Raw genomic sequence first — 16,400 nt, forward strand, 5'->3', positions numbered from 1 at the left:
AGTGAAGGATTTGGGAGGGTGGAAGTGAAGAATGGGGGAGTGAGGATGGAGGAGGGTGGAAGTGAAGAATGGGGGAGTGAGGATGGAGGAGGGTGAAAGTGAAGAATGGGGGATTTGGTTGGGGATTGGCAGCACAGTTAGAAAAGGCCACATCCCATATTCTGTCCCCAGAGTCTCACAAATCAGACCAGGAAGGCAAACGCTGGTGCTAAACAGACAAGATGACAGCCTTACAGCCTGTGTGTGTGTGTGTGTGTGTGTGTGTGTGTGTGTGATTGTGTGTGAGTGTGTGTGTGTGAGTGTGTGTGTGTGTGTGTGTGTGTGAGTGCATTGGTGTGTGTTGCCACAGACCTCGTTATACAGTGTTGGACTCAGCTCTCCTAGCTATGGAACTCACCTAAAAAAGCCAAGCGACCCCACAAAACCTGGACAGAGTGATTAATTTGACCCCTGACCTCTCATTCACAACAACAGCACACTTTTTACAAAAAATTCTCTGTACGTCCACAATAGTATCCCATCCCCTATACTTATTTCCCTATATTTCACCAGACAGGGCCAAGGAAATAGGTTGCAATTTGGGACATACAGTGTGTCCTACATGAAATGACCCTGAACTAAACACTGTGACAGATATTCAAATGCCAGTCATGCACATTGAGCTGTCATTCAGTTCTGGGGAAACAATGTTGACCACATGCTCTTGTCACCTCTGACACCCCAAATTTAAAAGTTTGTTGAGAGTGACTCTTGCTCACCCCCCTTGTTCAGTATGAGGGGAATAAACGACCCCCCTGCTGGCAGGAGAGAATACCAGTCTACTGTGAGCGTAAATCACTGACTTGGTAATTGGTTGGAGAACAGCCATTCAGCAATATATAAGCCTTTATAACCCTTCTCGAGAACAAAACATTGGCAAAGACTGGAGTTAGTGTTAGTCTGTTCATTTGTTAGTATGTATGTGTTAGTGTTTGTGTGTTTTAGTGTCTATATTTTTTTGTGTGTGTGTGTTTGCTAGTGTTCGTGTGTGCGTCTGTGTCAGGGCTGATCTTTCAGGGTGCTGTAGGAGGTTGGATGGTGGATTGGTTATCCTGACTGAATCAGTGACCTACACCCTTCTCTATAGTCCCCCTTCACAGCAGAGAGACAGTAAGTCTTTATAATGGAGGCCACACAGGATGGAGGTAATACGAACTGTCCTCATAGACACACAGGATGGAGGTAATACGAACTGTCCTCATAGACACACAGGATGGAGGTAATATGAACTGTCCTCATAGACACACAGGATGGAGGTAATACTATCTGTCCTCATAGACACACAGGATGGAGGTAATACGAACTGTCCTCATAGACACACAGGATGGAGGTAATACGAACTGTCCTCATAGACACACAGGATGGAGGTAATACTAACTGTCCTCATAGACACACAGGATGGAGGTAATACGAACTGTCCTCATAGACACACAGGATGGAGGTAATACGAACTGTCTTCATAGACACACAGGATGGAGGTAATACGAACTGTCCTCATAGACACACAGGATGGAGGTAATACGAACTGTCCTCATAGACACACAGGATGGAGGTAATACGAACAGTCCTCATAGACACACAGGATGGAGGTAATACGAACTGTCCTCATAGACACACAGGATGGAGGTAATACTATCTGTCCTCATAGACACACAGGATGGAGGTAATACGAACTGTCCTCATAGACACACAGGATGGAGGTAATACTAACTGTCCTCATAGACACACAGGATGGAGGTAATACGAAACTGTCCTCATAGACACACAGGATGGAGGTAATACTATCTGTCCTCATAGACACACAGGATGGAGTTAACCACACATTATGTTATAAAACAATAAAAATCGCCTATGATTCTGTGATATTTTCCCATTTTGCTCTTGCTGTTGGTTCAAGCTGTGCTTCTTGGTCTTAGTAGATTAACCTGTGTTACCATATAAGATATAATGCGTTATATTCTGCTCCAAACACACATTGGAAAGCAGAGAATGTTACACAGAATTATGCAGTATTGAATGTAGAAAATCCCAGGACAATAAGTATTGAATTAGTGAGTGAACTCTGTTTCTGAAATCCTACCAATGTGAGGCCAGCTTCTAACTGGAAAGGATCCAGCCTCATTAGCTCAAGCTAAAGCTGCTCTTTTGAAGCCATGTTCAGTGGAGGAGAGGGAAATTGAACTTTGAGCTGAAAGTGGCCTCCCTACTGCGCCACGGCATGACTTGATTGAACAAGAACAGAGAGGTGAGGATCTATAACTGGCCAGCACTGCCAGACCTCTTTGTTCCTCCGTGTTAGCAGAACAGGAGGGAGTATCGCTGGCTGAGGCGTATTGATGAGAAGCACACAGCTCACCAAGGCTACAGACACATGCAGTTGGACCCGTGCAAACACACACACTCACAACCACACTCAGACACACTCAAACACACACACACGTATACACGCACGCAAATGCTTGGCACGGAACATCAGCCACTGTGTTTCTCCACTCTGGTGTGAAGGTGCAATTTATTTTCCTGGCTGTCTGTCTGTGTGTATATCTGTTTGTCTGTTGGTCTGTCTGTTGTTCTAGCATGACAGTTTCTGCATGTGTCTGGTAAGTATTGTAACAGGTTGGAACGACTTGGAATTTACGGGAAAATAAGACCAGAGATGTTAAATACTGTTCAGTAGTATATTCGTATTTTCTTTTTCTTTCCTTTTAAACCAAGGAGTATTTTACATAAGGGAACAAAACAGGAAGTTCAAATGTGATAAGGTAGAGCTGTCATAACCTGTGTGATTAGTGCTCCAAGAACTTGGTGTCTGCTGCCCTTCCTGGGTGTTGCGTCCCCCCCACCTCAGCTCCCAAATGAACTCAAGGCTCCTGAGTTCCTGGGCTGAGGGGGTTTCAATGGGGCAGAGACAAGACACACGTTAATTGATAACAAGTGAATTCAGCTATTCCCTTAGCCGGGGTCCCCTGGGAAACCAACCCCTTACAGGAGGGGTCAAATATCTGCCAGGTACAGTAAGCAGAGTTTAGTCTGATAGACAGACAGGCAGGCAGACAGACAGACAGACATACAGGCAGGGAGACAACAGACATACAGGCAGGGAGACAACAGGCAGGCAGGCAGGGAGACAGACAGGCAGGCAGGCAGGGAGACAGACAGGCAGGCAGGCAGGGAGACATGTGGGTGAGCAGGCTTTCTCCTCGTTCCAAATGATCTTGTTCATTTAAAGCTGATTCTGGATCATCACTCCTTCTCTGAAATGCTTTCTGAATACGGCTCCAGGTGTTTCTATAGTGCATGCCTCATTGCATGAACGGTGAATGCTGTGAACAGTGACTGTGGGACAGTATCTGATGTTATCTGTCTGAGGAGAGACTGGAGAGGAAGCAGGAACTCTGAGGGATTTGTGTCATGTCCACCCAATGCTGGTTCCTACTACTCCTGTTTGACTGTTCCTTCCCCCTCCCAGCTGTGTTCTGTGAGGGACAGGTGTGTGTGTGTTCCTTCCCCCTCTCAGCTGTGTTCTATGAGGGACAGGTGTGTGTGTGTTCCTTCACGCCACCATGTCTCAGTTTCCCTGTTATCTTCTGGGCTTCATTGAAGGTCCATTGTCAGGGAGTGTTTGGGGCCAGAGTGCTCGATGCAATCAGCTTTGTAGACTGAGTCTTTCATTTCCCCCCATTAAGCACTAATTGACAGTGCTGAGAGAGAGATAGAGAGAGGAAAAGAGAAAAGACAGAGAGAGAAACAGAGTGCAACAGACACAAACACAGAGAGCGGCCCAGACTGGCCGTGTGTGTTAATCAGTGGGCTAAGTAATAGTGATCTGTATTTTAGTGGCCAATCTAATTTGTGGTTAACGAAGGTCTTTGATGACTCCATTAGCTTCTTAATGCCACCGTATCCAGACCTACTCAGGCCTCTGTCTCCCTCAGAAACACATTTTCAGTGTCTGTTACACAATGCCGTAGGCAGGTATAATGCTTTATAAAGAAGGTAGAAAGCTTTATAAAAAAGGTAAAATGTTTTATAAAGGTATACTGTTTTATAAGGATGGTCAACGGCTTCATGAAGATGGTATACTGCTTTATAAGGATGGTATACTGTTTTTAACTAGAAAAGTTAGGAGAATTTGAGTGAGAAATGTTAGGAAAAGATTTAAACAGTTTTTATATTTAAAATTATTGAAAGTATGTGAACCCCTTGTGCAATCTTTATTTAATAAAAACCAGTATTTTATTTTCAGATTTTCTGTAACAGGTTTACTGTTTCCAATTCCATGTATTGGTTTAGAAGAAATCATGTGTGTAATAGAAAAACAAAAATTCAAAGGAATTAGTGCAGGTGCAAAAATATGTGAAGCCCAAGGTGCCTTGGTTTACTCAAGTAGAATCAGTTGGGTAAACAACTGGGTACCAAATGAACCAATAAAAGGAGGGCTCTTTAGGAAAAAGTTTGTCTAGACTCTGATCAATAGCGACAAGACACCTGGTCAGTTTGGGACCCATACAGGTAAATGCAAAACACACAATGGCAAGAGGAAAGGAGATCTCAGAGGAAATCAGGAAGAAGGTAGTGAGAGAACATCAGTCTGGGGAAGTCTACACAACCATCTCAAATCCCTCCTAGGCAAATCATTTACAAGTGGAGAGCATTCAACGTGACAACAACTTGGCCTAGAATTGGAAGCCCTTCCAAAATGTCCCTAAGAGCCACATGAAAAATCATAAATGCCAACCCAAACATCACATCTGGAGATCTGCAGATCTCCCTTGCTGCATCTAAGATTACTTTGCTACAACAAAAAGAAGAACACTGAATCGAAATATAATTTATGGAAGGGTTGCTAGAAAGAAGCCAAACTGCCTGTCTTAACTCTGCCAGAGACCACCTGGGCAAACAAAAAGGTTTCTGGAAGTCCATTCTTAGAACTCAAATTTGACCAAAAACAACAATTTTGGTCACAAAATGGTCAATACTGAATACCATCAAAATAACCTCATCCCAACCGTCAAACATGGTGGTGGGAATGTCAAGATCTGGAGCTCCTTGTACAAACCTGATTCCAAAAAAGTTGGGAAACTATACGAATTGTGAGTAAAAAAGGAATGGAATAATTTACAAATCTCATAAACTTATATTTAATTCACAATAGAATATAGATAACATATCGAATGTTGAAAGTGAGACATTTTGTAATGTCATGCCAAATATTGGCTCGTTTTGGATTTCATGAGAGCTACACATTCCAAGAAAGTTGGGACAGGTAGCAATAAGAGGCCGGAAAAGTTAAATGTACAGATAAGGAACAGCTGGAGGACCAATTTGCAACTTATTATGTCAATTGGCAACATGATTGGGTATAAAAAGAGCCTCTCAGAGTGGCATTGTCTCTCAGAAGTCAAGATGGGCAGAGGATCACCAAATCCCCCAATGCTGCAGCGAAAAATAGTGGAGCAATATCAGAAAGGAGTTTCTCAGAGAAGAATTGCAAAGAGTTGAAGTTATCATCATCTACAGTGCATAATATCATCCAAAGATTCAGAGAATCTGGAACAATCTCTGTGTGTAAGGGTCAAGGCCGGAAAACCATACTGGATGCCCGTAATCTTCCCTCAGACAGCACTGCATCAAATACAGGAATGATACTGTAATGGAAATCACAACATGGGCTCAGGAATACTTCCAGAAAACATTGTCGGTGAACACAATCCACCGTGCCATTTGCCGTTGCCGGCTAAAACTCAAAAGGTCAAAAAATAAGCCGTATCTAAACAGGATCCAGAAGCGCATGCGTTTTCTCTGGGCCAATGATCATTTAAAATGGACTGTGGCAAAGTGGAAAAGTGTTCTGTGGTCAGACGAATCAAAATTTGAAGTTAATTTTGGAAAACTGGGACGCCATGTCATCCGGACTAAAGAGGACAAGGACAACCCAAGTTGTTATGAGCGCTCAGTTCAGAAGCCTTTTTTGGAATCGGATTTGTACATCTGGTGGACTGTCTGGATCTGGTGGACTGCACATCATCATGGGGACTACGAAGTCTGAGGCAAACAAGGTTCTTGAACAGAACGTCTGAAAATCAGTCAAGGTGCTAACCCTGTGCCATAATGCGTCTTCCAATAAGACAACAATCCAAAGCATTCAGACAAGGTGCTAAAGCTGTGCCATATTGCGTCTTCCAAGAAGACAACAACCCAAAGCATTCAAGCACATTTACAAACGAATGTCCTGACCTCAATCCAATCAGTGTTGTCACAGGACCTGATACAGGCTTTACATGTCAGACACCTCTCGAACATCACTCTGTTTGCTACTTCTGTAAAGACTGGACAAAACCACCCCCAAAAATATGTCAAAGACTGATTAGCGGCTGTAGGAGACGTTTACTCCAAGTTATTGCTGCAAATACAGGTACAACAAGCGATTGAATAAAGGGGTACACTGTAAAACCTAATAAGTTCAGAATACTCAAAACTTTTGTGGAAACTGATTACATCAGAATATTTAAGTCAGCTAACTTAATTTAGTTAAGTAAGTAATTACTTAAAAAATTATATTTATCGGAACTTAATAGTTAAGATCGTTTAAATTTTTATTACAAGTTTACTGTACATAAATTATAGAAGAAAATTATTTCCCACAAGGCACTGGCTTACAAAGGAATGCAAAATTCCTATTGAAATCCTGCACATGTTTTGACAGGAATATTTTTTATATAATTGTTACAATCATTTCAGTAGTGGGTGCAAAATATATGTTTGACTAAATTATTGGATTACTTTAGACAAATGTATGTGTTTGATGTTTGTGTAGCTGAGATTAATCAATCATTCAGTGTCCATGCAAAAAAAGGATAATAAAACAGTCCAAGATATCAACCTGAAGCAGAGCATGCTGGAAACATTTTAATTTTAAACTTGTAAAAATGAAGTAAAAGTCAGTATAACATAAGTATTTTAAGTAATTGGGAAAATCTCTGTAACTTTGAGTTATCCTTAGTAGAAACATTTGAGTAAGAAATACATTTGAGTATACAGTGTATTTTCGCACAACTTAAAAACATTTATTCCTGTAAATGAGAATGTGTTCTCAGTAAACAAGCCTGGTTACTCACCAACTCGCCTTCTCCTTCCCATTCTGACAGATTTGTAGATGGGTGTTAGACATCGTTGAACCCTATGTTTCAATGATTCCTGATTTATTAGAGTGTAATGACAAGAGGCATTGTCTTCAGGTTGAACAGGGCTTGACAGTAGATCCTGGTGGGGGAGACATGGCAGTCACTCTCCAGTCAACGCTTTTCTTCATTTACCGATCGGAAGAGATGATTGGCAGAGGACATGTACGGCCGTGGACACAGCTGAGGGAACCGTAGCAACCAAAAAATATGGTTTATGACTGACAGACAGATGAACAGAGAAAGAGAGAAAAATAAAGAGAGATTAATAAAGAGATGTTGAAATTGAAAGTGAGAGAGAAATAGAGTCAGAGATTGAGAGTGAAAAGATGTTTCTGATATTAGAGGTCTTTGTTCTGATTGACTTGTGGTCAAAGGGTCTTGTCATGGATCTGTGTCATCAGGGAAGGACAATGGGCCTGAACTGCGTCACATTGAGTTCATTTATGATTCATTTGAATTCCACTAGGAGCTGGAAGTTGGAGCTTAAAGAAGTAATTTGCTTTAGGTGCGTAACGACAAATACACAGCATGCACACATGCATATACACACACATATGCACCCACAGACACACACACACATACACACACAAAGAATCAAACACAGATAATTTCAGATGATTCATGTCATGATTTTGTTCCTTGCTGTGACTTTCACCTGCTTTCGTCCATGTTCACATCAGGAGTAAAATGTCAATGATTAGTTAATGCCCTTTAGCAGTTAACCAGAGCCCGTTGTAGCCCTGGTGAGACATTGATTATTGGCAGTGGTGGAAGGGGATGGGGATCTTTCATTCATCATACACAACAGATTGGCGCTATGAGGTGAAAATGAGAAATTATCCCATAGGGCTCTGATCAAAACTAGAAAATGTAAATCAGTAATTGTGTGCAGTTTGGGACTCAGCGAATGTCTGCATTTGATTTTGTTTTTTAACTGTATTCCCTGGAGAGTTCTGTTGTGACATCAGCCTCCAGCCTTTTAGAGACTTCTGCTGTGACATCAGCCTCCAGCCTTTTAGAGAGTTCTGCTGTGACATCAGCCTCCAGTCTTTTGGAGACTTCTGCTGTGACATCAGCCTCCAGCCTTTTAGAGACTTCTGCTGTGACATCAGCCTCCAGCCTTTTAGAGAGTTCTGCTGTGACATCAGCCTCCAGCCTTTTAGAGAGTTCTGTTGTGACATCAGCCTCCAGCTTTTTAGAGAGTTCTGCTGTGACATCAGCCTTTTAGAGAGTTCTGCTGTGACATCAGCCTCCGGCCTTTTGGGGAGTTCTGCTGTGACATCGGCCTCCAGACTTTTAGAGGGTTCTGCTGTGACATCAGCCTCCAGCCTTTTAGAGAGTTCTGCTGTGACATCAGCCTCCAGCCTTTTAGAGAGTTCTGCTGTGACATCAGCCTCCAGTCTTTTGGAGAGTTCTGCTGTGACATCAGCCTCCAGCCTTTTAGAGAGTTCTGCTGTGACATCAGCCTCCAGCCTTTTAGAGAGTTCTGCTGTGACATCAGCCTCCAGCCTTTTAGAGACTTCTGTTGTGACATCAGCCTCCAGCCTTTTAGAGAGTTCTGTTGTGACATCAGCCTCCAGTTTTTTAGAAAGTTCTGCTGTGACATCAGCCTTTTAGAGAGTTCTGCTGTGACATCAGCCTCCAGCCTTTTGGGGAGTTCTGCTGTGACATCAGCCTCCAGCCTTTTAGAGAGTTCTGTTATGACATCAGCCTCCAGACTTTTAGAGAGTTCTGCTGTGACATCAGCCTCCGGCCTTTTAGAGAGTTCTGTTGTGACATCAGCCTCCAGCCTTTTAGAGAGTTCTGCTGTGACATCAGCCTCCAGCCTTTTAGAGAGTTCTGTTATGACATCAGCCTCCAGCCTTTTGGAGAGTTCTGCTGTGACATCAGCCTCCAGCCTTTTAGAGAGTTCTGCTGTGACATCAGCCTCCAGCCTTTTAGAGAGTTCTGTTATGACATCAGCCTCCAGACTTTTAGAGAGTTCTGCTGTGACATCAGCCTCCGGCCTTTTAGAGAGTTCTGCTGTGACATCAGCCTCCAGCCTTTTGGAGAGTTCTGTTATGACATCAGCCTCCAGCCTTTTGGAGAGTTCTGTTATGACATCAGCCTCCAGCCTTTTGGAAAAGGCTCACCAGATGTTATAGCATCCTGACGGCCCTTTGCTCATTAACCTCTCAATAAAAACAAACAGTGTACTGTTTACTTTCCCTCCTCTGCTTCAGAGAGCCCGGCGGCATCCCAGATGATACCCTATCTAGTGGCCTACTTTCAACCTTGACCCCTAGGGACAATATACGGTAGGGACCAGCATGCCTTTTAGGAACAGAGCTGTTTTGTCCACACAGGGTAAAATATCCATTCTTTGTTACCAGGGTAACAGATCCATACTTTGTAACCCGGGTTACAGATCCATTCTTTGTTACCAGGGTAGCAGATTCATTCTTTGTAACCAGGGTGACCGGGGGTGGCGAGGCATTAGGGCGGGGCACAGGTGTGCAGGATTGTGGAGGTCGTAGTTGACAGGCTTTCAAAAAGGCCTCTGGCTCAGATCCCACCCATGCCCCACTTTTTCCTGCAGCCCTCGACAATATGCTTCCTGTTTAAAACATCACATGATGGATATTAAAGGATACTAAAGGATATTACTCAGCACTTTTCTTCTTCTGCGTAGATGTTGTTTCCTTACAAGGCTGGCCTTGATTCCCAGGCCTCCGTCCGCTGTCCGAGGGACAAACCGTGACTTAACCACGACATAACCGCGAGACACGGATGGGGAAATTAGCATCCAGTCCTGACCATGTCAATCACGGTTCTACCTCGTCTTCAGATCGCATCCCTGTGTTTTTTTCTGCGTTGTGTGTGTGTGTTCCCAGAGCTTGTGTTTATGCCCTGGCAGAATGTCACCGGGTGACATCGAGTCGGGGTGACATGTGGCATTCCATAAAGGTCACGCTACCCTTCTCAGCTGCGTGTCTCAAAGGGACTGGCACCTGTCATATGGCCGATTACCACGACCCACAGGGGGACTGTGGTCTTTTCAGAGATGTGCTCCCTCTGTATCGCAGGTGTTGGAACTGGGGATATGCTTGATATCTCATATCTTCTGGGCCTTTGTCTTCAAGCACATCCTGTCCTTCTGGGATCTCGTGGTCTTCAGTAGACAGTCCCGTCACTTATCAATGGTGTGTTCACTCAAGTAGAGCATTAATTAACCACCAGTGCATCCAGAAATTTAACATTTTTTTCATTATATTAGTACTGTATGACTTTGAAATAACACTTAAAGTGAAAATTCTCTTTAATATAGGATCTTTTTTTCCATACACAGTGATTATCAGGTTTATATTTCATACATTCCTCTTCCTTGGGAGATTGGATATAGATTTGATTTGTTTTCTTCTGACGTCCTGTCACATTGCTCTGATGTTCATTTGACCATTCTTCATTTGAGGGTGTATCTTGAATAATTGTCAGATTTCCTAGATAGAAAATGTATTTACATAAGTGCATCATGAAGATGGAAACAGCTGTTTCATCTGACATTTTCAGAATGTTTTGCGGCAAACCATTTCCTCTAACAGGCCCAAGAACCCGCATTTACACAAGCATCCCAGATCTGATCCAGTCAGATCAGATCCTTCACTAATAGTTGAGCAAAAGATCAGAAGATGTATCAGAGATGTCACACGTGCCTGGGCCTCCTCAGACAGAAATGGAACCAGCGCTGAACCGGGAGCAACACCCCCCGGCAGAATAGATAGGAGGTCTGGACAGACTGGGACTGACACCTGAAATCCATCAGCTCTTGTTGAATATAGAGATGGCCAGCTGCACCCAGACAGCAAATGAATCCATCTCAGCCTGTTGTGTAGCTATAGCCTCAGACAATGAGAATCCATCCCAGCCTGTTGTGTAGCTATAGTCTCAGACAGTGAGAATCCATCCCAGCCTGTTGTGTAGCTATAGCCTCAGACAGTGAGAATCCATCCCAGCCTGTTGTGTAGCTATAGCCTCAGACAGTGAGAATCCATCCCAGCCTGTTGTGTAGCTATAGCCTCAGACAGTGAGAATCCATCCCAGCCTGTTGTGTAGCTATAGCCTCAGACAGTGAGAATCCATTCCAGCCTGTTATATTGAGGAAGGCTAACTAGCCCAATGGACTGGTTTTTAACACACATTGACACAGTCTGACACACATTGACACAGTCTGACACACACATTGACACAGTCTGACACACACGTTGACACAGTCTGACACACACATTAACACAGTCTGATACACACATTAACACAGTTTGTCACATAATTGACTCAGTCTGACACAAACATTGACACAGTCTGACACACACATTGACACAGTCTGACACACACATTGACACAGTCTGACACACACGTTGACACAGTCTGACACACACATTGACACAGTTTGTCACATAATTGACTCAGTCCGACACAAACATTGACACAGTCTGACACACACATTGACACAGTCTGACACACACGTTGACACAGTCTGACACACACATTGACACAGTTTGTCACATAATTGACTCAGTCTGACACAAACATTGACACAGTCTGACACACACATTGACACAGTCTGACACACACATTGACACAATCTGACACACACGTTGAGACAGTCTGACACACACATTGACACAGTCTGACGGAGGAGGGCCCGGTAGAGTCCTGCCAGACAAGAGGTGACAGGTCAGGGAGGAGGGCCCGGTAGAGTCCTGCCAGACGAGAGGTGACAGGTCAGGGAGGAGGGCCAGGTAGAGTCCTGCCAGACAAGAGGTGACAGGTCAGGGAGGAGGGCCAGGTAGAGTCCTGCCAGACGAGAGGTGACAGGTCAGGGAGGAGGGTCAGGTAGAGTCCTGCCAGACAAGAGGTGACAGGTCAGGGAGGAGGGCCCGGTAGAGTCCTGCCAGACAAGAGGTGACAGGTCAGGGAGGAGGGCCAGGTAGAGTCCTGCCAGACAAGAGGTGACAGGTCAGGGAGGAGGGCCCGGTAGAGTCCTGCCAGACGAGAGGTGACAGGTCAGGGAGGAGGGCCAGGTAGAGTCCTGCCAGACAAGAGGTGACAGGTCAGGGAGGAGGGCCCGGTAGAGTCCTGCCAGACAAGAGGTGACAGGTCAGGGAGGAGGGCCAGCAGAGAGGGGCCTCAAAACCCCACGGACAATAAACTACTTGAAAATCAAACCCCATTCCTCTTATCATGGTGCCATTCTGAGGCGCTTATCTCTCCAGGTATGGTTATAAATTCTATTTCAGCCCAAAGATTTCCTTGTTTACTGACGCCTGTGGATTCTGTGCTGTGGTCTGCAGAATGTGCTGGAAGGCTTAATGCATTTTGGGAAAAATAATTTACGTTTTGGCGATGGGATGTAAAATGCATAAAGAACACAGAAGTAGCTGTCACTTTCTTCTGGACATGAAGCCGCTTTGCTCCCTTGTTCTATTTGGGATTCGTTAGGAGCCTATTCAGATCCTCATTAGGGGCTCATTGCTCAGCTGGTGTCAGAATGGAAGCCCACTTGCTCCCAGCATCAACAATGAGTGGTTCGGACATCCCCGGGAATGCCTTGATGTTGTGTCACGGTCTCCTGCTTGTCTTGTTGAAGGCCTGGTGATGATGAGTCTGACAAGGCTTTGTTCTCATCAAATGTATTAGTTTTTCTGTAAATGTTCATATATGTATTCATTTGTCTTCCTGTAATTCAACTATTCATCGTACTATATACATATTCAACATTATGTGATTACTGAAGGAGGTGGAGACAGGGGGAAGTGGAGACAGGTGGAGGTGGAGACAGAAGGAGGTTGAGACAGGGAGAGGTGGAGACAGAAGAGGTGGAGACAGAAGAGTAGGAGACAGAAGGAGGTTGAGACGGGGAGGTGGAGACAGAAGGAGGTGGAGACAGGGGGAAGTGGAGACAGAAGGAGGTTGAGACAGGGGGAGGTGGAGACAGAAGGAGGTTGAGACGGGGAGGTGGAGACAGGGGGAGGTGGAGACAGAAGGAGGTGGAGACAGGGGGAGGTGGAGACAGAAGGAGGTTGAGACGGGGAGGTGGAGACAGAAGGAGGTTGAGACGGGGAGGTGGAGACAGAAGGAGGTGGAGACAGAAGGAGGTTGAGACAGGGGGAGGTGGAGACAGAAGGAGGTTGAGACATTGAGGTGGAGACAGAAGGAGGTTGAGACAGGGGGAGGTGGAGACAGAAGAGGTGGAGACAGAAGGAGGTTGAGACGGGGAGGTGGAGACAGAAGGAGGTTGAGACAGGGGGAGGTGGAGACAGAAGAGGTGGAGACAGAAGGAGGTTGAGACGGGGAGGTGGAGACAGAATGAGGTTGAGACCGGGGGAGGTGGAGACAGAAGGAGGTGGAGACAGGGGGAGGTGGAGACAGAAGGAGGTGGAGACAGAAGGAGGTTGAGACAGGGGGAGGTGGAGACAGAAGAGGTGGAGACAGAAGGAGGTTGAGACAGGGGGAGGTGGAGACAGAAGAGGTGGAGACAGAAGGAGGTTGAGACGGGGGGAGGTGGAGACAGAAGGAGGTTGAGACAGGGGGAGGTGGAGACAGAAGAGGTGGAGACAGAAGGAGATTGAGACGGGGGGAGGTGGAGACAGAAGGAGGTTGAGACAGGGGGAGGTGGAGACAGAAGAGGTGGAGACAGAAGGAGATTGAGACGGGGAGGTGGAGACAGGGGGAGGTGGAGACAGAAGGAGGTTGAGACAGGAGGAGGTAGGGGGAGGCAGCATGAGGAGTCATAGCAGCCTCTCTGCATGTGATTGATGACTTCCAGCCTTAACTGATCCGGTCCAGAGTTGGTGTAGTAGAGCTCCCCTTCCAGCTGGCTGCCCCTGGCACTAATCCCTCAGTGAAACCCAGTGGGCCAGGTGGGCTTGGCTGATGTTCCCATTCACAACCTCTGGTGTAGGCTCCTTGATAGGGTGGTGCCGAGTGTGTCCATGTTTAACACACACGTTCTAAAGAGCCTGCGCTCCATCCACTGGTCCCTGTGTGTCAGCAGGTAAGGGCCCGGTTCTGTTTGACCCCCGCGCCCCCCTGTGTCCTGTGTGCCAAGCTGTGCTGAGGCCCGGGGAGCTGCAGGGCCACGTGGACCAGGAGATGGCCCGGCTGAAACAGATACAGATCAGGTAGACATGGGGATACACAGTCTGTTCTGTTAGTCTTTACCTACAACTTCATTTTCTTTATTCACTCCCAGTCCTTCTCTCTCTCCCTGTCCTTCTCTCCCTGTCCTTCTCTCTCCCTGTCCTTCTCTCCCTGTCCTTCTCTCCCTGTCCTTCTTCTCTCTCCCTGTCCTTCTTCTCTCTCCCTGTCCTTCTCTCCCTGTCCTTCTCTCCCTGTCCTTCTTCTCTCTCCCTGTCCTTCTCTCTCTCCCTGTCCTTCTTCCCTCTCCTTGTCCTTCACTCCCTGTCCTTCTCTCTCTCCCTGTCCTTCTCTCCCTGTCCTTTTTCTCTCTCCCTGTCCTTCTTCTTTCTCCTCATCCTCTCTGTCTGTCCTCTCTAATGCCTCTATAATGCCTGTCTTAACCCCCATAATCAGGAATAATGCACACACACACACCCACATTCACACACACATACACACCCAGACACACACACACAAACCAAGACACACAGGAAAACACACCCACATTACCTGCTTAGGCTACAAGAATAGTTAGTTCAATAAAAACATCACAGTCCAAATCAGTTTAACCACCTGACTTCAATGTCTTAAAAAGATGTCCCTTAGGTAGTGTGTGTACATGCATGTGTGTGTGTGTGTATGTGTGTGTGTGTACATGCATGTGTGTATGTGTGTGTGTGTGTGTGTACATGCATGTGTGTATGTGTGTATGTGTGTGTGTGTGTGTGTGTACATGCATGTGTGTATGTGTGTGTACATGTGATAGCTGTGACATTAGGTTTTCATGACAAATAAGCAACAGTGAACAAAGTTGTATCACCAGTTTCCTGTTTCTGTCCACAGTGACTCTGTGCAGAGAGATCATCCAATAGGAGCATCCAAGGTGAGCACCTCCTCCCACTGGAGACATGCATTCACACACACCCACCCACACCCACACACACACACAAAGACACACATACACACACACACACTAACACACACGCACAGACACCCCCACACACACTAACACGCACACACTCGCAAAGACACACACACTAACACACATACACACACGCACACACACACACACACTAACACACACACACTAAAAGATACACGCACAGACACAGTAACACAAACACACACACGCACAGACAGTGGTGAGTTCTTTCACTAGTCAACCAAAAACATACAGCTTACAAGGAAGGGAAACTAACAGAGAACGTATCTGAAAGAAAACAAACAGGAAGAGATTCAATATATGCTTCTTCAATAGCAATATAGGTGGATGTGTAACTGATAAATATTCCCCCAAAGTTTACCAAGACTTTTCATGGCAATATAATTATCTATACAAACATCAGTTGCTCAAAAGGCAGCTAACTTAAGGTCTAACTTTTCTAGGAACTCCACTGGCAAACACAGACAGAGAGACACACAGAAACAGACACAGATACAGACAGACACAGATACAGACAGACACAGATACAGACAGACACAAAGTCTTTTACTCCCTCTCTTCTGCCCACAGTCTCTCTCACTGTCTCTCCATATTAAATGTGAGGGGGGGTCACCAAACTCCCCCCCCCGTGCTTCAGAAGACCCCCACTCAGACAGATACCAGGTAGGTGCTTCACTACACACACACACACACACACACACACACACATACACGTACGCATACAATAGTTATTTTCAGTGGAGTTTCTTGTCTTCTTGTTCCACAGACCTTTCTGCGTGTGAGGGCCAACAGACACACAAGATTGAATGGTACGGTATCAGTTCAGAGACGTGGGTTGGTTGGGTTTTTGCTTTCGCAGAAGTGCCAAATGAGTGTAAAATGTCATTTAAAAGCCTCCGGTCGGCTGGGATATCTTGACCAATCCCTGTCACCAAGAGATCCCTCCCTTTTGACCTTTTGACCTAGCACCCACACAAGCAGAGGACCTATTAACCCATGACCTTTAACCCCTTGATATGTTAACAGTAGATTATTTCTGCTGGTGTAGGCGCTATGCCAAACCTGCCCCCTTACGC

The 16,400-nt window shown here is 45.5% G+C and overlaps 1 protein-coding gene across 1 annotated transcript in view; it reads left to right on the forward strand.

The window, feature by feature from the left end:
- rnf220b (ring finger protein 220b) overlaps positions 1-16,400 on the forward strand; it is a 30,177-nt gene that overhangs the window by 7,186 nt on the left and 6,591 nt on the right. The window contains exons 3-6 of the mRNA XM_020048933.2: positions 14,257-14,383; positions 15,225-15,264; positions 15,895-15,987; positions 16,091-16,133. Of these exons, the coding sequence (XP_019904492.1) occupies positions 14,257-14,383; positions 15,225-15,264; positions 15,895-15,987; positions 16,091-16,133 (303 nt within the window). The remainder of the gene's footprint in view (positions 1-14,256; positions 14,384-15,224; positions 15,265-15,894; positions 15,988-16,090; positions 16,134-16,400) is intronic.

This window comes from Esox lucius, chromosome 8 (genome assembly GCF_011004845.1).
Source record: "Esox lucius isolate fEsoLuc1 chromosome 8, fEsoLuc1.pri, whole genome shotgun sequence".
Lineage (NCBI taxonomy): Eukaryota > Metazoa > Chordata > Actinopteri > Esociformes > Esocidae > Esox > Esox lucius.